Genomic DNA, 25,151 nt, shown 5'->3' with positions numbered 1-25,151 from the left:
TTGTTTGCTAAATCTATTGATGTTAACAAGTGTGTGCAGAGCATCATAATGGGTCTTTTAAAACTGCTCAGATTTGTCAACAAATAGCATATTCTGCTTAAATATTTCATATATTACAATATTTTGGTACATAATAAATTTAGAGAAATAAGATAATTGACCATTTAAAAAAAGACTCATGTATTATTAATTATTAAAATATAGTATGAATGTATGCAAATTAAAGAGTAAATGCTTGCAGCACTTTTTTAAAATCATCTTGATGTATAGTTCGACAAGAAGAAGAAAAGCATCTGTCCTTTAATAATTAGAGGGTTATGATGCCTGGCAGGAAGGTGTTATAATGCTGATATTGTACAGTAAATAATATTGCTTTTTGTTAATATTGCTTCTATCAGCAGCTGGTTTGGAAATTTATTTTTATTTAAACATGGTAATTTCAACTGACAATTTGCTGACAAAGAGCAGCACATCAAAAATAATCAATAGCTTTTTATAAGCCATCACAAATGCCTGTTATTGTAGCTCAGTTGGCTTGCTGTCTGTGGGTTAGAAGCAATGTTATTGTTCCCACTACACTAGTTAATAGAGATGGTCACGTTGTGATAGACTTAGAATCCATTGAGAGGAAGACAATTATACCACTATCTAAGCATCACCTGATTAATAGTGACTTTGGAACAGAAGACATGTTCTTCTTTGAGTGCTTGCTCATGTCAGTTCCATTCTAGGTGTGTGTGTGCACCCATGTGCACAGTCATCGGAGATTTTTGCCTTAGCGGTATCTATAGGGTCAGCTGTGGAGTGCCACACTCATGTGTCGGTATATAAGACATCGCCAGCCCTATGCCCTCTCAGTTGCTTCTTACCGCCTGTGACAGTTGGTCGGTGCGACTTTTTCTCCTTGCCTAGCAAGTTGATTAGCGAGTCTCTCCTTCCTTCAAACTTTTAGTGTCTTGTAAATAGTTTGTTTACAGTAGTTAATTAGTAAGTAGTAGTAAAGTAGTGTAGCTAATAAGTTAGAGTCCCAGTGGGGACTTTGCCCCAGGCGGGGTATGCCCTGGTTTCCGGGTTTTAAGCCCTGTTTGGCCTGTACAGGCCTATGCCATATCAGCTGCCTAATGTGCTTGGGGGAATCACATGTGAAGGACAAGTGTCGCATCTGTAGGAACTTTCGTTCGAGAACACAAAAGGAGTACAACATCTGTTTGAGGGCCCTCCTCATGGAGGCTGCTCTCCACCCAGCTTTGGAGCCCTCCCAGCTGGACTCTACTCCCAGCACTTCAGCCTTGTGTGTAGTGCACCCCCAACACCGGGCTTTGCCAAGCAATGCTCCCCTTTGCCAATGCCCAAGAAGAAATTGAAAAAACACAACTCCCCAGCACCAAGCAATAAAGGCCAACAGCCATCAGATAAAGGATCCAGTTTGGGCTGCCCTCCCACCCCAGAGCTATATGGGAGTGCCTCCCTGATCAGACCCCCCTAGCGCCCTGTCCCCCCAAGGGATCCACCACCAACTCCCAAGAGTGGTAGGGGACCCTGACTCATCGCAGGACTGTTGTCTTCCCAGGCCCTACTGGCGTCCAGAGAGCAAAGGACTCTTCCAGTGCCGCTGGCACTGCACACAATTCTGGACCCAGCAAAGGCTCCCTATGAGGGCAAGCCAGCCGTAAACCGCCCAGCCAGCCACCCCAGAGGGCAAGCAAACACACTGGTCCCCAATGCTGAAGCAGCACTCTCCATCTCCACAGTCCAGGTCGCCGGTTAGATGTCCTAGGTTGCCGGCACCGCACTTGCGGTGTACACCTACTTGACATGGATTGTCCAGAGGGAGATGTTGGTCACAGTATGGCCGGCACTGGTTGTCTTCCCGTCAGTAGTCTCCACGACATAAATCCCCATCACCTAGACCACGGGAATGATCTCCGATGCGGTACCAGTCTACTCGCTCCTGGAACCAATCTGCCTACTCAAGGCACCTTTCACCTACAGTGACAGTTAGCCGTCAAACTCAGGTGTCGACAGCCCCACCATGGTCACCGAAGGGCTCTGAAAGGGAGTTGAGCCCCTCGCCGAGGCAGCACCAGCACGAGTGGGCACCTGAGGCTGTTTCAACCTCCGCGATGCCTTCTTGGCAGCAGGACCAGTGGCCCTACTTGAATGCATGGGGCATGCTGGTTATGCCAATGCCCTTTTCACACCACTCATCGATTGCCACTTTGGAAAAGCAACTGACGGCACTGGCGGCACCAGGCTCAGTGCGTGAACCAGAATCAGATGCTGGGGGGAGGAGCGAATGCCCACTCCTAAAGTCCCTTCCCCCATGGGCGATGATGTCCTAGGCCCTCCCAGTCTCCAAGTGAGGGTGTTGCGGGGTGCTCTCCTGCCAGCCTACTGGACAATTTTAAGGAGCCACCAGGCCCTGCTTTGAAGGATGGCCATGAACTTGGGCCTGGAGGTGGAGGAGATGATGGAGCACTTGGACACCTTGTTTATTATGCTCTCGGCATCAACCTCCTCGTGTGTTGCACTATCGGTGCACGATGGGGTCTTAAAAATAACTAAAGCCCTCTGGCAAACCCCGTTTTCCATCCTGCCCACTTCCAAGAGGGCTGAAAAGAAGTATTTCATCCCACCTAAAGTGTTTGAATACCTGTATGCCCACCCACTTCAGGGTTGCTGATCGCCTCTGTGGCCAATGAGAAAGACAGGCAAACCAGTTCTACTCCCAAAAATAAAGAAGCCAAGAGGCTGGAACTTTTTGGAAGAAAAATTTATTCAACGGCCAGCCGTCAGTTCAGGGTAGCAAACCACCAGATTCTTTTGGGGAGATATAACTTAAACTTTGGGGATTCCCTTCATAAATTCGAGGATTCCCTGCCCCAGGACTTGGCCCAAGAATTCAGGGCCCTAATTGAGGCAGTGTAATGGGGCAGCGACTCACCCCTGTGGTGCCTCCTGTCGGTCGTCCTGGGAATTAGTTCTTCAACTCTGGAGTGCCCTCTGCAGGCCGGTGTCCCACTTCCTGCTGGGTTCCAAGTCCCTCTTGGACCCCGGTGCCCCTTTCAGACTGCAGTCTCACTGGGTCTCCCCTCCCCAGGGAGCCTCCACCCCTTATCCCCACCTTACCTCAGTCGTAGGCTACTGCCAGTCACCAACTAGTCCCCGCTCCCTGGGGCAGACTGCAGTATAAGCCACTCATCACAGGCAAGGAGGAGTTTGGACCTGCTGCCTCGGCCTAGCCTTGGGCTGTCCCGTACAACCCCAGTACCTATTTGGCCTTATACTAGGCCACTCCCTGGGCCTTCCCCCAGCCCTGCTACAGCTCAGATACCTTATCTAGCTCCCCAGCAGCCAGGCCCGTCTCCCCCTACAGCCAGAGAGAGACTGTCTGCTCCTGGCTTGATTGGGGCGTGACCCCCAGCTGAGGCTGCTTCCCCGAATCAGCCCAGTTTTTCTCCTGCTCCAGCCTTCTCCCAGGGCTGGTTTTAACCCCTCTGGGCAGAAGCGGGGAGACCACCCCACTACAGGCAGGTGGCTAGATGCTCCCTCCAAATGGCCTGGGACATGGCCGATTTGGCTGTCAGGGTGGTCGCATCAGCAGTGGTCATGAGGCGCAGTTCCTGGCTTCAGGCCGTGGGCCTGTCCCAAGAGATGCAGTCCTCCATCCAGGACCTCCTGTTTGATGGGAATGGACTCTTTGCAGAACAAATGGATGCAAGACTGCATGGACTGAAAGACACTCGGGCAACCCTCTGCTTGCTGGGTCTTCATACACTGCAGTTGGCGAGGAAGCAGTTCCAGCCACCCCCTCCTCCAAGGTCTTGGCAGCCTCAGCAGGGATCTGCAAGGAGAAGGGAGAGAGACATGAGTTTTTGTCGTTGCCGCCCTTCTTCTTCTCACCTGTGCAGCCCGGCCTGGTGAAACATCATGAGGAGCTAGAAGTGCTCTTTTTGAGGGTGCGCTCAAGAGCGATGCCCTAGTCTTCTTCCTGGATCTGCCTCATTCTTTCCTCAACCACCTACGTCCCTACTGTTCAGCCTGGTCGCAGGTGACTTGGCACCGCTGGGTGCTTTATATCCCTGGGCTACACCCTACAATTCTTGGCTGCCCCTTTCCCACCCCCCTTCCCCGTCCCTCTTCAGGGACCCTTCTCATGAGCAACTCCGCATTCAAGAGGTTGAGAACCTCCTGCAGATGAGGACAGTGGAAGAGTTCCCTCAGGAAATGAGAGGGAAAAGGGTTCTACTCCTGTTATTTCCTAATCCCGAAAGCAAAAGGGGGCCTAAGACCCATTCTGGACCTGCGGCACTTCAACAAGTCTCTCAAGAAGGTGAAGTTTTGCATCCATCCTAGCCTCCATCATCCCCTCCTTGGATCCGGGAGACTGGTACGTTGCCCTTGACTTGAAGAATACTTATTTTCATATCTCCATCTTCCAAGGGCACAGACGATTCCTCTGCTTTATGGTGGGCTTGCACCATTTCCAATTCACAGCGCTACCCTTTGGTCTCTCATCAGCCCCGCAAGTGTTCACAAAATGCCTGGCACCAGTGGCCGCTTACCTGAGACGTCAAGGTCTATCTGTATCTCGACGATTGGCTCATCAAGGGCAGATCTTGGGAACAGGTGCAAAGGAGCCTCGATCTGGTACATTCCTCCTGCCATGACCTGGGCCTCCTGATAAAAAGAAAAAGAAATCAACCCTAAGACCAGTGCAACGGATAGTTCACAGGGGCCATCCTCAACTCTATGCGAGCCAGAGCTTTCCTTCCAGACACCCATTTCCAAGCCATGTCGGACTTAATTTCTCATGTAAAGAGAGAATGCTCATGCTCACCGACGCTTGCACCTGCCTGCGGTTGTTAGGCCACATAGCAGCATGTATGTATGTGGTCCATCATGCCCAGCTCCATCTCTAGCCATTGCAAGCATGGTTAGCATTGGTCTACATCCCCTACAGACACAATCTACACCAGTGGTCACCAACTGATCAAGCGCGATCAACTGGTTGATCCTAGAGGATCTCCCAGTTGATCGTGCTCTCCAGCAGGGCTGCTGCTAAGACAGGCTCCCTGCCTGTCATGGCCCCACGCCACTCCCAGAAGCGGCCAGGGCGGCCCCGGGGTCGCAGGGGGCAGGGGTCTCCCTTCACACACTGCTCTTGCCTGCAAGCACTGCAGTGGAAGCTGTGGGGTCAGTGCTTGCAGAGAGGGGCAATGCATGGAGCCACGTGCTGCCGCGCCCCCCACTCCACACACATAACCATGAACTCCAATCCCACTTTCAGGAATACTGCTTGTGAGTTACATAGAATGGAATCGACATGAGCAAGCACTCGAAGAAAAAATGGTTACCTACCTTTCTTCGAGATGTGTTGCTCTTGTCCATTCCATTACCTGTCCTCCTGCCCCTCTGTTTGAGTGGTTGGCAAGAAGGAACTGAGAGGGCATAGGGCTGGTGGTGCCTAATATACCGACGCATGAGCTCGGCACTCCAGAGGGCACCAATGCCGACCCTACAGATACCACTAAGGCAAAAATCTCTGACTGCGCACATACACCTAGAATGGAATGGACATGAGCAACACATCTCAAAGAACAACAGTTATGAAAAGTCGGTAACTGTGTTTTCAACCTTGCTCAATGGAGGATGAGTGCTGAAATGACAGCAGCTAAAATGGGTCTTAATAGTTGTGTTATTACAAATATTTTGTGATAAATCAGTAATTTCCAAATAAGTCAATTGTTCTAATTCTTGATGCTGCCCCTTGATGGCAAATATATCATTAAAAAGAAAAGGTATTTCTGTACCCAAAGTCAGTGCACTATTGAATAAAAAGCCTTGGTAAAGTAGTGGAAATAAATATTACCTTGTTTGATGCCTGGATCATTAAGGAGTGATCAAGACCTCTGTGCACTACTTTCTTGATTCATACTGTGTTCCCGGGCATGTATTCTTAATCTAACTAGAAATAGCATCAGTGAAAAGGCAGCTGTTTTTGGCTGGGCTAGGTCCTGGGCAGTTGCTCCCCTAGGGAAATTTGTGGGATGATGAGGTAAACGTACATGCATTTTTAACAAGACAGCATAAAATATGTTGTTTCATTAATCTGTTCTCTCTCTTTCTCTGTAGGTAGCATCTTGGACAAAATACTGGGCAGCACTGTGTGGAACCCAGCTTTTTTACTATGCTGCAAAGTCTCTGAAGGCTACAGAGAGAAAACATGTATGTATTATAGTGCATCTCCCGACACTGCCTGCCAAAATTTAAAAGTTAATGCCCTTTCCTGATACACAGACCAACAGAATAATCCAGGACCTGCAAGTGAGCACTATCCTGTCCTTCAGTCAGTCTGTCTCATCTCTATGGATACAACTTAATAGAAGTAGGCACTGTAATAGGCTATACAGGGAACATCTACTTTTCATGTGTCATTTGGGCTCAGTGAAATTGTATATTAAACACATTAGAGAAGACCTGGAAAGAAAGAGAGAAAAATGCTAATGGTTATCTTGTGTTGTCACCTATAAACAAAAACCTTCCTACAATATCTGATTTGAACAGGAGTGGGCAAACTTTTTTGGCCGAGGGCCGCATCTGGGTAGGGAAATTTGTATGCAGGGCCGGGGTAGCGGGTTGGGGTGTGGGAGGCAGTGCGGAGTGTGGGAGGGGGTACAGTGTGCAGGAAGGGGCTCAGGGCAGGGGATTGGGGTGAAGGAGGGGTGTGGGGTACAGCAGGGGGCGCAGACGGTTGGGGTGTAGGAGCGGTGCAGGTGTACGAGGAGGTTCAGGGCCGGGGCTTGGGATGCAGGAGGGGTGCAAGGTGCAGGCAGGATGCTTAGGGCAGGGAGTTGGGGGGTGAGGCACAGGAAGGTTTCGGGCTCCGGCCTGGCGCCGCTTACCTCAAGTGGCTCCAGGGTGGCAGTGGTGCGCGCCAGGGCAGGCTCCCTGCCTGCCTGCCTTGTCCCCAGCCCTGTGCCGCTCCCGTAAGCACTGCGGCCCCTGGGGGTGGGGGGTGGAGGGCTCTGCGTGCGCTGCCCTTGCTGCGTTTCCAGGTACCTCCCTGGAAGCTCCCATTGGCCGCGTTTTCCCATTCCCGGCCAATGGGAGCTGCAAGGGGCGGTGCCTGGAGGCAAGGGCAACGCATAGAGCCCTCTGCTCCCCCACCCCGGGGGCTGCAGGGGCGTGGTTCCGATGGCGCAGCGAGCCGGATCCTAAGCCCTGAGGGGCTGGATCCGGCCCACAGGCCGTAGTTTGCCCACCTCTGGATTAGAATATATCACTGCTCCCCTCCCAACAATCAAGCAAACAGTGGCAAATATAAATATTTAAATGTGTAAAGAACTGGAGAGTGTGTTAAACTCCAGTTTTTGTGGATTACTCTTCCTGCCTATTCTGTCTAATCCAGTAATTCCTGAACTGTGGTCTGTGGACCACCAGTGGCTGCAGAGCACTTCCTGGTGGTATACAGAGAGCTGGCTTGCCACGTGATGCTGGCTTTCCTGTCTTGTTTCCAGCTGCTAAATCACATTGAAAGAAGCTAAAATTACATTAAATACTTCCTTATTACTACTTTTTTATGTAAGTAATTGCTGTACTTGCCCCAGGAATGTTATGCCATAGCCAGTGGAAGGGGAGAAGGGTGGTCTGTGTAGTCATGAAAGGGGAAGTGGATGCATCTGTCAAGAGAAGAAGAAAATTGGGAACCCCTGATGTTGTCTATGTAGAGCCTATACTGTGACTATCACTTCTAGGCAGTAACTTTATCCAGTGTTTCAAGTCTTCATTAGCCATGTGAATTTTATCAGATGTTACTGTACATTAGGTCATTACCTTTGCATAAAGCTGTATAATTTTAGAAAATTAGAAGTTGTGCTCTGGAATCCTGGAAAGGGGACTAGCTTGTTTGTCTGTGGTACAAAATTTCCTACATGCAGAGGGCAAAGGTAAGATCTTGAATCTCTGAAAGTTCTGCTCTACTTTCTGTAAAAAGAATCCACTAAAAATTGTCTTTTGTCATTTATATAACAAGCTGGGTGTTTTCCAAATTTATTTACACTAGTTAATTTCATTGGGAAACCCAATATTATAAAATCTTCAGTAGCTTAATAATAGTAACTTAGTGCACTAAAAAGGTTTGCATGACTTAATTATTTTTTCTCCCCACTTAAATTGGCATTCAGTTTGCTTAGCTGAGAGCAATGGTCCTGCTTAATCTAATCTGTCAATTGTTACTGCCTAGTTTGAAACTAGTGAAGTACATTTTTTGACAGATTTATGTGATATTAATGAAAAACTTACATATTCAAATCTGCCTCATTAAGAGTAGAAATAGCAGGAAATAATGGAAAGAAACAAGACTGTACAAATGATTATATTAAGAAAATAATTTGTTGCTGGCATTATATTGTCAAAAGTGTATTGCTTGTCTTTCTGGAGGCACTGAGAATTGAAAAAGCCTCCTTTCTGACAGTATGTCATGTTTTGTGCTCCTGTTGCTGACTTTTGATGCCTTTAGCTTTTATTCCAAATAATGTATTTTTCCAAGAACAGAATCATCATTCTATAAATCTCTCTTGCCTGGTGTTTTCTCCATTTCAAAATATCAAATGATAACTCAGAAAGGGGGAAATAAGTATATCTCCATATATTATCAATTAAGTACTATCTCATAGAGCTGGAAGGGACCCTGAAAGGTCATCAAGTTCAGCCCCCTGTCTTCACTAGCAGGACTAAGTACTTATTTTACCCCATATCCCCTAAGTGGCCCCTTCAAGGATTGAACTCACAACTCTAGGTTTAGCAGGCCATTGTTCAAACCACTGATCTATTTTTCCCCCCTAGTATACTAACATGGATGAGAAAGGGTTTTACTATAATACCTGTAACATGCATATACTTCTCAACAAGTAATTTTAAAACAGATTTAATAAACATGTTGTTAAAAAAAAAAATCTGAGTAACTCTTGGCAGTGGGAAACCTAGGGGAGTTACATAGCTAGCTATTATATTCTGTTTCTAAATAAAAAAATAGTTTCACTTCTATTTATAGATGGCTTGTTGATTAACAATTTATTTCAGAGTAAAAATACAATAATGAATATCACACTATAAGGGGAGCAATCTTTTATCTTAAAAGTCTTATTGAGGATAAGTAGTATACATTAAATGGACATATAATAATACTTCTCCAAAGGTAAGTATATAATTCCCAGATCAGAATCTTTAAACTGGAGATAAGACTGAAAATGTATTAGTAACTTTAAAGGGAGGAAAAACTATTAATTTCACTTTTAATGGAGATATAGCAAGACTTTGGTATTTAATCTGTACTTCTGATGACCTTATTAGTGCAATGCCTTCTGATGCTCCCATGTGGTGATTTAGCTTGGCATCTCCTATATTGCAGGGTTATTGTGAAATAGAATAGTGTAGGCCTCAGCCTGCCCCTTAAGTCCTAATTATCTGATTGTGGGCTGTCAGGGAGCCTGTTACAGCTCATACTTGTTTAGTTATGATTCAGGAATGAAGTTTAACTATCTGAGGGTAAATTGGAGATGGTCTGCAGCTGTGTTAATTTCATTTGTATTTAGAAGGTAGCTGAGGCATGAATTGATATATCTTCTATTGCATAGGTTAGGTGGTGCATGTGATAAAAATTGCATAATAAAATCATATCCAGGAAATGAGTTTGTTAAAAGTTTGAACTTTGTCCTTTTCGTAAGACAAACCCCAACTTATTGTCTTGTAGATATTAATATATAAAATACAAACATCAGTTATTCAAATTTAGTCAAAGCTACCACATAATGGTTCCTCATATCTGCTAGTATAAGATGAGATCCATAGTCTGTATTAGGAAGATAGGGGAGGTCTGAGAGGTGAGAGGTAACAGGCAACTGAGGGGAACAAAACAGGTTACTTTTTATTGTAGAGAGATCACTTGAGACTATGAGGTGATAAGTTTATTTATAGTTGGAAGGGGCTGGACATGAACTGGTCATGAGAGAGGGGTCTTTTTTTAAGGCATATACATGTCTGATATGAAAAATATAAATAGTAATACGGTACTTAGCTCTTTGCATGTTAAGTGCTTTACATCAATATGAACAACGAGGAGTCCGGTGGCAATTTAAAGATTAACAGATTTATTTGGGCATAAGATTTCATGGGTAAAAAAGACCCACTTCTTCAGGTGCATCTGAAAAAGTGGGTTTTTTACCCATGAAAGCTTATGCCCAAATAAATCTGTTAGCCTTTAAGGTGCCACCGGACTCCTTGTTGTTTTTGTGGATACAGACTAACACGACTACTCCCTGATACTTTACGTTAATATGGAGACAGTTGTACAGAGCTGCAAGAGGAGAGGATGTCATGGGTCTCATCCTTTGGGGAAACCTCCAGAAGTTCTCTTGTGGGCAGAAAAGCACCAATTGTACTTTGAACTCTTGCTGAAGTAATCAGTAGCCCTTATTTTTTACTTTTGGCCTGGCTGGCAAGTCTCTAGCTGCCCCAACATTCAGCTGCCTTAGAGGTTTACACAGTGAAATATTAAAAAGGGTTTTATTCCAGACCCTGTTTTGTTTCCCAGAAGACATTGGCATTCTGTCTTAAGTACTATGTGTGGTGGTCCTTTTGGCCTGGGGTTCAGCTGGAGTATGTTCCACTCTGGAAGGAAAGTCCTCTCCTATAGCTCAAATGCTGCTTTAAAAAAAAAAAAGGATGGCTTCACCAGTGAGGCCAGATGTCAGTTCTTTCCTCCTGAGTTGTGGAGCGGGTATTTCTCTCCCCTACATGGAAGCTTCAGTAGCCCTTTCCCCCTTTTTTTTCTGGAAGCAGTGTATACACCAGGGGTGGGCAAATTATGGCCTGCAGGCCAAATCTGGCCCTTCAGAGCTTTGGATCCAGCCCCGGGGGACAGAGGGCTCCATGCATTGCCCTTGCCTCCAGGCACTGCCCCCCGCAGCTCCCATTGGCCGGGAATGGGGAACCGCGGCCAATGGGAGCTTCGGGGGAGGTACCTGGAGGCGCAGCAAGGGCCGTGCATGCAGAGCCCTCCACCCCCTCTCCCCCAGGGGCCGCAGCGCTTGAGGGAGCGGCACGGGGCCAGGGCCACGGCAGACAGGCAAGTAGCCTGCACTGGCCCCAGTTCACGCCGCTGCCATCCCAGAGCCTATTGAGGTAAGCGGTGCCAGTCTGGAGCCCTAACCCCTCCTGTACCCCAACTCCCTGCTCCGAGCCCCCTCATACACCCCACATCCCTCCTATACCCCAACCCCCTGCCCTGAGCCGCTTCCTCCACACCACACCCCCTCCCACACCCCACACTCTCTCCCGCACCCCAATGCCCTGCCCTGACCCTGCATACAATTTCCCCACCCAGATGTGGCCCTCGACCCAAAAAGTTTGTCCACCCCAGTATACACACTGACACAAACCCATGTGCTGTATCTCTGACATTATCTATTTTCACTACTTGGGGGCTTTCTGCTTTTTTGCCTTTTTTCTCTTTCTCAGCTCTCTGCTTCCTTCCAGCCTTAGCCCTCCTTAGCTCAGTTTTCCCCAAGTGGCTCACCATCAAAGAGCCTCCAAAGATCAATTTCAAGCAGGGCCAGTTTTTCCAACCAGGAGGGGAAAATCCTTGAGGCCCTAGGAGGAGGCAAGTAGTTGTTCTGAGCAACTTAAGCAGTGGCCCAGGAGGGCTTATGTGTGTCTGACCCAGAGCTGGTAAAAGAGTACGGTTGCACAAACCCTGCCTCTTGGCTATGGAAAGTACACACAGCAAGATAAAAGGAGTTGCCACTGGACTCCTTGTTGTTTATATCACATTGTAAGGAGACTGAAGAATGCTGGGATGCTAAACTGTTGATGATGACTTTGGATTTAGGATGTTATTTTTAGTCTAGTACCTGGTATTGCATTTGTTAATTTAAATTATGGACAGAGGTTAGAGGGCTAAAGGGCAGTTTATTTCTTCGACAGCCCCCAGATAGTTGTGCAGAGATACAAAATCTCTTAATATAAGACAAACATTGGGATAACTGATGTGAACTTTGGAATGGAAATATTTTTAATCTATCTATTAATTAAATTGCCTGTTAGGGAATCTCTGCTGTAAACTCTATCTCCTTTTACTCCTGATAAACTCAGAATAATCACCCTTGGTAATTATTTGTGCTAATGCTCCTTTTTTATTGGATATGTAATGGTTAAGTCACATTATTTACAAACATTTCGAACATGCATTTGGTACTTCATTCTGCAAATCTGCTATAAAATATTATAGTAAAAAATAGATATTTTAAATAGAAATCTCATTTTTAAACTAGTTTTAATAACTTAAAAAACTTTGAGACTGTTGTCACTTTATCATTTCCAAAGGTCAGTTCTTCTTCGAGAGATGTCCCTGTGGTTGCTCCACTTTAGGTGTCGGTGCTTCCCTGCGCCTTTGATCGGAGATTTCTGCAGCAGTACTCATACCAGCCACGCGTGCTCAGAGCCTGCCCCCCGCTCTGATATACCTCTAGTGAGCATGCGCAGCCGGTTCCCTCAGTTCCTTCTCTACCGTCCCCGGCTTGAGACAGAGCTCAGCAGACTCCTTAAAGAATTTCTTTCCGCATCCTAAAATAACTTGTAGTTAGACAGTTTCTTGTTAGTTAGTATTACTTACCCTTTTTTCTACAAAAAAAAAAAAAAATTCTCTCAGCCGCTTCAGACATGCCTGGCTCCACAGGCTTTAAGCGCTGCTCCTCCTGTAAGGACGCTATTCCTCTCTCCAATGGACATTCACAGTGCATAAAATGCTTGGGGGAGACCCATATTCCCCAAAAATGTGCTCACTGCACTAAACTAAGCTCCAGAGTGAGAAAGGACAGGGAGCTAAAACTTAAACTTATTTTGCTTCAAAAATCCTTAGGGTCCGCCTCAGACCCTGGCGCAGACTCTGCCTCCGCTCACCGACACAGCTCTCCCACTGCTAAAAAGCAGAAGAAAGCAGCAAAACAAGGGCACCTTCTGTCAAGTACAAAAGAAGCCCTTAGACACAAACCTTCTCCGGTCAGATCCACAGTCTCCTTACCAGTGCTTCCCCGCCTGAGCACTTTCGACAAGCCGGGCTCCTCAGGCATCGCGTTAAACCCTCCTGTGCTTTCGGCGGCAGCACGAAGCTCCGGTGCCGAGGCGACAGGCTTTCAGTTGCCTGCCTCAATTATGGCACCTATCGGCACCGCGACGAACGTGGTGCCGACATTCCAGGACCACCCTGAGGCACCGCAGCCTGCTATTATAGCGCAGCATCGGCTCTGGCACCGGCATTAACAGCGCTACTTGGCACGGAGCCAAGACTTAGAACTCCAGTGTAAGCCCGAGTTCCCTCACAGTAATTCTATCAGCCTTCACCTTCAGCTGCCTCAGTGCTGCCGTTTACCCAGCCAAGTGACCTCTTAGTGTTACCTACAATGCAATCATCCTTCCTTAAAGATTGCTTCTCCCTTACCAATGATTCAGGATCCGAACAGCCTTCCTCCAGTGAAGAGGAGTCTGAACTACAGGGTGATGTTTCAATGCAATCAGAATTCCATCCTTGGATTCCTGTCAACCGCGGGCACAGGAAAATTGTCTCAGACTATCCTCGTGACCCTGGCTCCTGGTGCGTTAACCCCTGGATGGCTCCACCTATGCCTTTCCCACCACCATGGCAGTATTGGGCCCCATGGGCATCTTTCCTTCTTCATCCAGACTGGCATTACCAATCAATCCAGCCCTTCTGGAACCTGCTAAGTCCATCTGGCAGGCTCCAGCCACAAGCCAGCCTACCTGCAAACAAGTGGACCGTAAATACTTCATTCCCTCTAAGGGCTCTGAATTCCTTTTCTCCCATCCTGCGCCAAACTCACTGGTAGTGGACGCAGCCAATCAAAGGAACAAACAGTAGTATTCCCGCCATACCCCAGCCAACAAGGAAGGCAAACGCTTAGACCTGCTGGGTCGCAAAGTATATGCCTCTTCAACCTTACAATTTCGAATTGCCAGTTATACCACAGTTCTGGCAAAGTACGACCATAGAAACTATAACAAGTTCATGGACTTTATTGAACACATTCCAGACCAGAAGAAACAACAGTTTACAGCTTTAGTTTCCGAGGGCCAAATCATATCACGCATGGCTCTTCAAGCAGCTCTGGATGCAGCCAATACCGCAGCAAGGTCCACCGCTACTGCGGTGGTCATGCGCCGAGATTTATGGCTCTCCTCTTCCCTCTTTCCCCACGAGGTTCACAGCACCATAGAGGATCTCCCTTTTGATGGTGATAAACTCTTTGCTTCCACCACGAACGAGGTGCTTCACTCAATGAAGGACTCATGGGCAACTCTTTGATCCTTAGGCATCCAAACCCCTACAACCAGAAGGCAACAGTACAGATATCAAACTTACCACCGTCCACGCTACCCCCCATATACTCAGCAGTTCCCAAGATCTCAGGATCAACAACAGCAACACCAACGCCAGAGATCCAGATACCAGAGGCGTCGCCCCAATTCTTCCAGAATGCCCCAGCTTCCTCCAACTAATAAGCAGATTTGAACCTTTGGTCGAGGGTCTCGTAAACATCGCCCCAACTTCAGTGTATGCACTGCTTACAACTATCTTTGGACACCGCCTACAGCCATTTTTGCACCAATGGCAGAATATTACCACCGACAAGTGGGTTCTAGAGGTCATCACAACTGGGTATTCTATCCCCTTCCTCTCCTTCCCTCCCACCCACCCACCCTCCTCGTCCCTCTTTAGGGACCTCTCTCACGAGCTACACCTCCAGCAAGAAGTACAACATCTCCTTCACCTGGGGGCTATCGAATTCATGCCAGAATGCCACAAGGGAAAAGGGTTCTACTCCCATTATTTTCTTAACAGAAAAGAAAACTGGAGGATGGCAACCGATCCTCGACCTCAGGGGCCTCAACAAATTTATCAAAAAGCAAAAGTTCAAGATGGTTACTCTCACCACCATAATTCCAGCCCTGGAGCAGGGCGATTGGTTTTCAGCCCTCGACCTACAAGATGCCTATTTTCACGTCACTATCCACCCGGCCCACAGACGTTTCCTTCGTTTTACCCTCGGCTCAACGCATTTCCAATACAGAGTTCTACCCTTCGGCCTTTCCACTGCCCCCCGAGTTTTCTCCAAGCTCCTAGTGGCAGTCACTGCCTACCTCAGGAAAAAAGGGGTCATAATATTCCCTTACCTCGACGATTGCCTCCTGAAGGCCTCCACGTTCGATGAGGCCCTCCGCTTCATGCAACTCACCATCGATTGCTTCCAATCCCTGGGCCTGCAAATAAACAGAAGCAAATCCACATTAAGTCCTACCCAGCACCTGGAGTTTATAGGAGCGAGCCTCAACTCCACAACCGGGCTGACATCTCTCCCACCCAACCGATTCAATACCATAAAACTACTGGCTACGAGACTTCGCAAGAGCCCCCGGGTCAACGCCCGAGACTGCCTCCAACTACTAGGGCACATGGCCTTGTGCACCTTCGTGGTCCAGAATGCACGTCTCTACATGAGGTGCTTCCAAGCTTGGCTGGCCACGGTTTACAAACCAAATGTGCACTCACTAAACAAACACCTGGCCATACCCTACCGAGTCAAAGACTCTCTCCTATGGTGGACAGTCCCTACAACCTCTGCTCTGGAGTCCCCTTCCTCCAGACTTCCCCAACTCTCATAATGGCGACCGATGCATCTCTCACTGTCTGGGGGGCCCACATCTCTCACCAAACAGTTCACGGGCTATGGTCTCCTTCCAAGACCTCCCTGCACATAAATGTTCTAGAACTTCGAGCTATACGGAATGCCTGCCGCCACTTCCTACCACTGATCAAGAATCAGCATGTACGCATAATGACAGACAACATTGCCTGCATGTTCTACGTAAACAGACAAGGAGGGGCTCGCTCCCACTCTTTGCTCAGAGACCATAAAACTCTGGAATTGGTGCCTTGCGAACCACATCCGCATATCAGCTGCTTATCTCCCAGGGGTGATGAACACCACTGCCGACAAGTTAAGCAGACGTTTCCCTTCAGACCACGAATGGGAGATAGACGAGGGAATCATTTACAACATATTTCGCACTTGGGGTCACCCAACCATAGATCTCTTTGCAACCGCAAAAAACACGAAATGCCTCAATTTTTGCTCCAGGGCGGGACTGGGCAAACACTCCCTCGGAGATGCATTCATGATCCCGTGCCACCGGGACTTGCTTTATGCATTTCCCCCAATACCATTGCTCAACAGGGTCCTCATAAAGATACGAACGGACCTTGCCAGGGTGATCTTGATTGCATCTTCATGGCCGAGACAACCGTGGTTCCCTTTCCTCACCAGAATGTCAATTTGACCACCGATCTCACTGCCTCTCATCCCGAACCTTTTATCACAGCAACACGGCCGGCTTCTTCACCCGAATCTATCCATGCTTCATCTCAAAGCCTGGTACCTGCATGGTTCTCCCAACGAGAACTAGACTGTTCTGACCAAGTTCAGAGGGTGCTTCTACAGCAGAACACAATCCACCCATACCACCTATCTCCGAAAGTGGAAACGATTCACAGAATGGTGTTCAACTAAACAACTGTCTCCTACCTCGGCACCTCTTCCCTGCATACTTGACTACCTATTGAGCATTAAGCAATCCGGCCTTTCTTTCAGCTCCATCAGAGTCCATTTAGCTGCCATCACAACCTTTCATGGTACAGTTGACAATACCTCGGTCTTTGCTCATCCCATCACCAAGCGTTTCCTGAAGGGACTCCAAACCTTATATCCAAACATTAAGCCACCTACCCCTCCATGGGATCTTCACCTAGTATTGTCCTGTTTAACTCATCAACCCTTTGAGCCCTTAGCCACCTGCTCCCTCTTGCACCTCTCGATGAAAACGGCCTTTTTGGTGGCGATTACCTCCGCCAGACGGGCAGGAGAGATAGCAGCCCTTATGGGCAGATCCACCATATACGCTCTTCTTCAAGGACAAAGTTACTCTACGCCTACAACCGAAATTCCTTCCAAAAGTTCACACTTCATTTCACATCAATGAGCCAATACATCTACCAACTTTCTTTCCGAAACCACATGCAAACTCCTTCGAAGCCACAATGCACACACTTGATGTGCGCAGGGCCTTATCCTTCTATTTGGACAGAACCAAACCCTTCAGAAACTCTCCTAGGCTCTTTGTCTCCATCGCGGAGCGCTCCAAAGGCATGCCTATCTCTCCCCAGAGACTGTCAAACTGGATCTCCGATTGCATACGACTCTGCTATCAGATAAAAAACGTTACACCGCCAGCATTGATCAGAACACATTCCACTAGATCTGTATCTGCCTCTACAGCCTTCTTACGTAAAGTGCCATTGACTGACTTCTGTAAAGCAGCCACTTGGTCCTCCAAGCACACATTTGTCAAACACTGTGCCCTTACTCAGGGCCCTCTCTCTGACACTCGATTAGGCAGGGCAGTATTAACTACGGCATTCCTGCCAGATCCGAAGTCCCTACCTCCTTGAGATACACTGCTTCGAAGTCACCTAAAGTGGAGCACCCACAGGGACATCTCTCGAAGAAGAAGAGGAGGTTACTCCCCTTGTGCAGTAACTGACGTTCTTCAAGATGAGTGTCCCTGTGGGTGCTCCACTACCCACCCTCCTCCCCTCTACTTCGGAGTTGGGGTAGCCTCCGTTGTAGAGAAGGAACTGAGGGAACCGGCCGCACATGCTCACTAGAGGTATACTCAGAGCCGGGGGGCAGGCTCTGAGCATGCGTGGCCGGTACGAGTACTGCTGCAGAAATCTCCGATCAAAAGCGCAGGGACACACCAACACCTAAAGTGGAGCACCCACAGGGACACTCATCTCGAAGAACGTCAGTTACTGCATAAAGTGAGTAAGCTCCTCTTGTTAATACCTAAAGCAGAGTTCAGAATCAGCTTTTTGACAGGGAGAAGTTTGAAAAGATTTCTAAAACAAGTTTTTCTTTTTGGGATGCAAAGTCCACATTCTAACTGCTGTGGTAGACTTGAGTCATTTCTACAAGCTACTTCCACTCATTCTAAATCAAGGGCATTGCATCATTACCCTGTGTAAATTTAAACAACATGCAAATTTCCAGTTGCAGTTCATATTGTGCATCTGTCACAATTAATCTGAAACACATTGTGTGATATTAATGACAAGTAATTTTAAAAAAAGGTTTGCTTTACTCACTGATGGTTTTTAAAATGGCATACCTTCAGAAAAGAAGATGGTATAATTATTATATTATGAAAGGTATGTGTTCAGATGTGTAAAGGCCTCCTATCAATTCCAGAAATGAGTGTTCTGGACACACAATCCAAGTTTTGGTCACAAGCCTTTAGAGTAATGGTTAGGAAAGCATAATCCTGGCAGTGCTCTCCCAAAAAAGTATTTATTTGTGGGTTTGTATATCACATGTATAATGATGGAGTATGGTGGTATAAATATTTTATTGGCATGAGCTTGGATTGTTCTCGCTATTTACAAATGGCAGTGCTACAAGTGAGTTATATAGGTCCTAATGAGTCTTCATACCACTTTGCACTATTTTGTATTTTATTCATTCCACGTTTTTCCAAAAAAAATCTAATTTTAGAAATGTTACTTTTAATTTTATAGGGACTAATTTTCATATCTCAGCCTCGATAAGCCAGATTTTGTTAGTATCTTGAGACCAGTTGTACAGAAGAGGGAGAGGAAAAACAATATTAATACAGTTATAAAACTTCTAAAAATGATCTTAAAGTATACCCCATATTATCAAACTGTTCTACAGCTTGTCACAAGAATATCAAAATATGTGATATGTTGATATTCTTGTGATAAGCATTTATCATACACTTTTGACCACTTTTGTTCTCTGCCTGCTCATTTACCTCACCCAGTACTTATTTTGCTATTTCAACCCTCTGAAATAACTGTCTTTAAAAAAAAAAAATTGCTACATGGCAAACGTTTTTCTTCACATATATCACACCACTCAACATCCCATCCAAAAAGTAGAATTTCCATTAAATTGCCCCACCCCCCACCCCAAATAACTCCAGCCTGAGGCCCAGGATAGGCATGTTTTAGTCCTGGCCCAGTAACAGCTTTTCTAGACATAAAAATATCAAAAATGTAACCTGATATTTCATGACTCCAAAGGGATATAGATGCAGGAGTTTTATCCTTATGAAAAAGACAAGTTTCAATTTTCCCAGGCATTTGTTTCTAGGTCTGGCGGTTACGTTGTTTAATTTTTAGGTATAAAAAGGATATTTTCAGTAATTTTAAAAGATTTTTATGGTTCATTTGGAGACCTAGACAGTTGAAATGAGAGTAGCTAAGGCCCTGGCTTTGCAGAGAGAGAGAAGTGTGAAAGTCTCAATACAACTTTTAACTGAAATATTTGTAAAATAGTTTTTTCTCTAATATACATAGCATAAACAGAATATGAAATGATGTGGTATAGTATAAAGGTTTATTTGGTATAATCTGTATAATTGAGTAATGGGTTTGTCACTTGGCTGTAACGCATCCATCACAAACTCATGCAGATAAAAGCCTTTGTAACATCATTAGGGCCCTACCAAATTCATGGTCCATTTTGGTCAATTTCACAGTCATAAGATTTTTAAGATTGTACATTTTATGATTTCAGCTATTTAAATCTGACATTCTCGGTGTTGTAATTTGTAGAGGTCCTGACCCAAAAAGGGATGGGGGGGGCACAAGGTTATTGAAGGGAGAGTTGCAGTACTGCTACCCTTACTTCTGCGTTGCTACTGGCGGTAGCGGTGCGTTCAAAGGTGGGCAGCTGGAGAGTGATGGCTTCTGGTCAGGAACCCAGCTCTGAAGGCAGAGCTGCTACCTGCAGAGCTGGGCCTTCAGTCAGCCGCCGCCACTCTTCTATGCTGCTGCCTTCAGAGCTGGGTGGCTGAAGTAGGGGTGGCACAGTATGGTATTGTTACCCTTATTTCTGCACTGCTGCTGGCACATTGCTGCCTTCAGAGCTGAGTGCCCAGCCAACAGCCACCACTCTCCAGTTCCCCAGCTCTGAAGGCAGCACAGAAGTAAAGGTGGCAATACCACAACCCCCCTAAAATAACCTTGCAACACCCTTTTGGGTCAGGACCCCCAGTTTGAGAAATGCTGGTCTCCCAGTGAAATCGGTATAGTATACAGCAGGGGTAGGCAACCTATGGGACACGTGCCGAAGGCGGCACGCAAGCTGATTTTCAGTGGCACTCACACTGCCCGGGTCCTGGCCACAGGTCTGGGGAGCTCTGCATTTTAATTTAATTTTAAATGAAGTTTCTTAAAAATTTTAAAAACCTTATTTACTTTACATACAATAGTTTAGTTATATATTATAGACTTATAGAAAGAGATCTTCTAAAAACGTTAAAATGTATGACCGGCACGCAAAACCTTAAATTAGAGTAAATAAATGAAGATTCGGCACACCACTTCTGAAAGGTTGCTGACCCCTGGTATACAGTTAAAATATCATGGTGCTGAAAATACTGAGTCTTGTCAAACTGTATAATACATATGTTTATGACCACACAACTTTGTGGCTGTGTTGTTTCCTATTATTCCTTTATGGAGATCCAGAATAGCATTATTTTGTATTTATGGCAGGTTAGCGGAAAGCAGAATTGGCCCTTTATTTCCATATTTTTGTAGTATGTGATGCTTTAATTCTGGCTGAACCCTCTTGCTTAACATTAGTATATACTCTCTGGGTTTTTTTCAGTTCAAATCTACACCAAGTAAAAATGTGTCAGTGGTAGGATGGATGGTGATGATGGCTGATGACCCAGAACATCCTGATCTCTTCTTGCTGACTGATTCTGAGAAGGGTGAGTAACATCATCAGATTCACCTGACTTTACAATCACTTAAAACTCTTTGTTAGGCGTGCTCATAATTAATAACAACAACTTTGGAAGGGATATTAAATCTCAGAGCTTAAGCCAAATTTAGGAACTCTGTAGGACTGCAGCTCCTACTTTCCTGACTTAGAAGTTTTGCAGCAGCTTTGCCTGATACATGTTTGTAAATCATGCCTGAATCATGCAGACATTATGTACATGAAACTGCATCTACCTCTAGTAGTTCAACATCCAGTCCACACCATTCACCTAACTAAAACAAAAAGGGGCTATTCAGACACACTATTCCAGTAGTTCTCAACCAGGGGTCTGGGGCCCCCTGGGGGGGCCGCCAGAAGGTTTCAGGGGGGCCGCCAACCAGGACCAGTGTTAGACTTGCTGGGCCCAGGGCAGAAAGCTGAAGCCCCACCTCTTGGGGCTGGAACCCAGGCCCCTGAGCCCTGCCACTCAAGGCTGAAGACGAAGCCTGAGCAGCTTAGCTTCATGGGGCCCCCTGTGGCATGTGGCCTTGCTTGCTACCCCCTAATGCCAGCCCTGGCTTTTATATGTGGGAAAACTAGTTGTTGTGGGACAGGTGGGCCACGGAGTTCTTATAGCGTGTTGGGGGGCGGGGGCTCAGAAAGAAAAAGGTTGAGAAGCCCTGCACTATTCCTCACAAGCATAAGTTTAGTGTTACGAGACCAAGCAGTTTTGGAGATACAATGTATTAACAAACAACTAGGAAAATATTAAAAATTAAAGCCATCTCACAAAGTGGGCTTCTAATAAAAAATCCAGCATCAGCCTTAACTATGGAGAGACTATTGACTCTCCATAATAGTTCAAAATATGCAGAAAAGGCATCAAAAGTTGTTTTGATAACATATTCTAACCCAGTGGCTCTCAAACTTTTTTACTGGTGACCTCTTACATATAGCAAGACTCTGAGTGTGACCCCCACCCTTATAAATTAAAAACACTTTTTTTATATATTTAACACCATTATAAATGCTGGAGGCAAAGCGGGGTTTGGGGTGGAGGTTGACAGCTCGTGACCCCCCCCCATGTAATAACCTTGACCCCCTGAGGGGTCCTGACCCCCAGTTTGAGAACCCCTGTTCTAACCTATCTAACATGTTTTCCAGTGACTTGTTAGGTCTTTTTCTTGTTGATATCTATATAATAGTATTGAAGAATTAATAGCTTTGACTCCTTTGTAGTATCTCCACAACTGCAGTTAATTTTCAGTGAACATTTGAATATGCAAAAAGAACAGGAGTACTTGTGGCACCTTAAAGACTAACAAATTTATTTTAGCATGAGCTTTCGTGAGCTGCAGCTCACTTCTTCGGATGCATAGAATGGAACACACAGACAGGGGATATTTATACATACAGAGAACATGAAAAGGTGGAAGTATGCATACCAACAGAGTCTAGACTCTGCCTGTTGGTATGCATACTTCCACCTTTTCATGTTCTCTGTATGTATAAATACCCCCTGTCTGCATACTTGGTATGCGTACTTCCACCTTTTCATGTTCTCTGTATGTATAAATACCCCCTGTCTGTGTGTGCCACAAGTACTCCTGTTCTTTTTGCATATTCAAATGTTCACTGAAAATTAACTGCATAATTTTCCTTAGGCTGTCTGTAGTCAAGTAAGCAATGTATAAAACTGGGAACTGAAAAAGTTCATCTAAAATATGTTCTCACTTTTTGGAACAGCTCACAAGTATTCTCATAGGTAACTTTTCCAGTGTGCACTCCAGGATGCTCTCCTGCATTTCACTCTGGTTTTCTTGGCAACATTTTAAAAATAAATTATTAAGCAGTTTGGAAGGAGGGGCTGTCACAGTTCAGGGCAAGTGCACCCATATTCCCCCTCCAGGGTCCATCAAGTGCACCCACTCTTAGGCTTTCAGCTCCCCAGCATCACCTCTATTGGGCAGAGACATGTCTTTCTCCCTCCTGACCAAGGTATTTCCAAGCTGCACAGTTCCCTGCCTACACTGTGAATTCCACAGCAAGTCAGACTGCTTCAACAGGTCTGCATTGCCTTCTCCTCAGAAGCTATAAACAGTGTAATTGTGCAGTTAAGGTACCACATAGCTCCTTCAGAGAAAGCACATTTATTCTTAAGGTAAAAGCGTTACAGAGTACATATTAAAAACAATAAAAGAATGTACACACATGCTAATAAGCATACCAGCAATCACCTCAATACCATGAAGGGCTCTGGCAGGTGAACAATTCTTCAGACCTCATCAACAGGTTTTTCTATGATCACAAGTTCATAACAGCTGTTGGCTCAGAACAATCACACTCATGAAAAGTTTAGTCGCCCCTTTATACAGCCAGTATCTTTGAACTGGAAATAGATCATTTGTGGACAATGGGTCTCTTCTCAGTTAGTAGCTTCAAAAGGCTGGGTTTTTGCATAATCAGAGGAGTTACATTTGCATATACTTGTCCCTAAAGGTTTCTTGGGAAACCCACTTAGCTTTAAAAGTTCATTGTTTCAAATAGTCCTTCAAAGCTCATAATGCCTCCCAGTTTTACATTAGTCATTTCTCTTCTCCCCAGAGATGTTATGTACAACCTCATAGTAATATATAAACATTTGCATTTTTAATGTAATGGACACCTAAGATACTTAAACTTAATTCAGTAAGGTTTGTCCAGGATATTGCAGGAAATTGCCCCATCTGTCACAGGTACCATGGACAAAAACTACTTTGGTCACAACGTTCTAAATAATTTGGTGGGATCGGGGTCTTGGGGGGATTTTTGTTTTTATTTTCTTTTGTTTTTTATTGACACTGATCTTAATAATTGGTTTGGAGGCTGTGAACTTTTGGCATAGCACATCTATGGTATGAAGTCAAATTATATTGTTTAAATTGCAACCACACCACCCAAGGTCTAAAGTTATATGAATAGAATTCTGTCTTTTCACTCTTCAATAATGTTTTATTTATTTATTTAATGTGTTTGTTTGAACTTCGGTAGAATTGAAGTACAGTACTGTATTTGTTCTTGTCTGATTTTTTTAATCAATTTTTTTTCCCTTCCTCTCATATTTTAGGAAATTCATACAAGTTTCAAGCTGGTAACAGAATGAATGCAATGCTATGGTTCAAACATCTGAGCGCTGCATGCCAAAGCAACAGACAACAGGTGAGAAAAGGAACTGAGAGCTGCTGATTGGAACTTGGCATTGGTAACTAGCTCTGAAAGAAAATGGAGTACTAGTCAGTCAGGAGTATGTTGTTTTGCTTAAAAACTATCAATACATACAACTTGGAGGTAACATAAAGATTGTGTTCACAAACAAAGATTTACGCCTTTATAAGGATCAAATGAAGCAGCTGGGCAATTTGGAGGGAGAAGGGACATCTTAATACTTTTAATATATTGACAGGGTTTTACGCATAATATATCCTTTCATATCTTTATTTTTTTAAAGGCAACATACTAGGCTATTATAAAGTAATAATTCAGAAAACCTTACTGGTAGTATCACTATTGTAAGCTGTAGTAGTGTTTCGAATCAGTACTGCAAAATTCTCTGTAGTGTCATTTAGGGCTGTCAATTAATTACAGTTAACTCACGCAGTTTAACTAAAAAAAATTAATCACGATTAATCGCAGCTTTAATCGCACTATTAAACAATAGAATATCAATTGAAATTTATTAAATATTTTGGATGTTTTTCTACATTTTCATATTTATTGTATTCTGTGTTGTAATTGAAATCAAAGTGTATACTCAGTCCTACTTCTTGTTCAGCCAATCACTTAGACAAACAAGTTTGTTTACATTTATGGGAGATAATGCTGCCCTCTTCTTATTTACAATGTCACCAGAAAGTGAGAACACGTATTTGCATGGCACTTTTGTGCCAGCATTGCAAGGTATTTTTGTCCTAGATATGCTAAACATTCGTATGTCCCTTCATTCTTTGGCCACCATTCCAGAGGACATGCTTCCATGCTGATGACGCTTCTTTAAAAAAAAAAAAAAAAAAAGTGTTTAAATTTGTGACTGAACTCCCTGGGGGAGAATTGTATGCCCCTGCTCTGTTTTACCTGCATTCTACCATATATTTCATGTTATAGCAGTCTCAAATGATGACCCAGCACATGTTGTTCATTTTAAGAACACTTTCACTGCAGATTTGACAAAACGCAAAGAAGGCACCA

The 25,151-nt window shown here is 45.2% G+C and overlaps 1 protein-coding gene across 3 annotated transcripts in view; it reads left to right on the top strand.

The window, feature by feature from the left end:
• Nucleotides 1–25,151, top strand: part of RALGPS2 (Ral GEF with PH domain and SH3 binding motif 2) — a 298,932-nt gene that overhangs the window by 257,756 nt on the left and 16,025 nt on the right. For 2 of the 3 annotated variants that reach the window (XM_045028272.1, XM_045028273.1), the window contains 3 exons: nt 6,136–6,228; nt 20,829–20,934; nt 24,034–24,125. In XM_045028272.1, the coding sequence (XP_044884207.1) occupies nt 6,136–6,228; nt 20,829–20,934; nt 24,034–24,125 (291 nt within the window). Of the gene's footprint in view, nt 1–6,135; nt 6,229–12,384; nt 12,513–20,828; nt 20,935–24,033; nt 24,126–25,151 lie in introns of those variants that run through there. The other variant, XM_045028274.1, reaches the window with a different exon arrangement.

This window comes from Mauremys mutica, chromosome 8 (genome assembly GCF_020497125.1).
Source record: "Mauremys mutica isolate MM-2020 ecotype Southern chromosome 8, ASM2049712v1, whole genome shotgun sequence".
NCBI lineage: Eukaryota > Metazoa > Chordata > Testudines > Geoemydidae > Mauremys > Mauremys mutica.
This window is presented reverse-complemented; position numbering and strand designations above follow the sequence as displayed.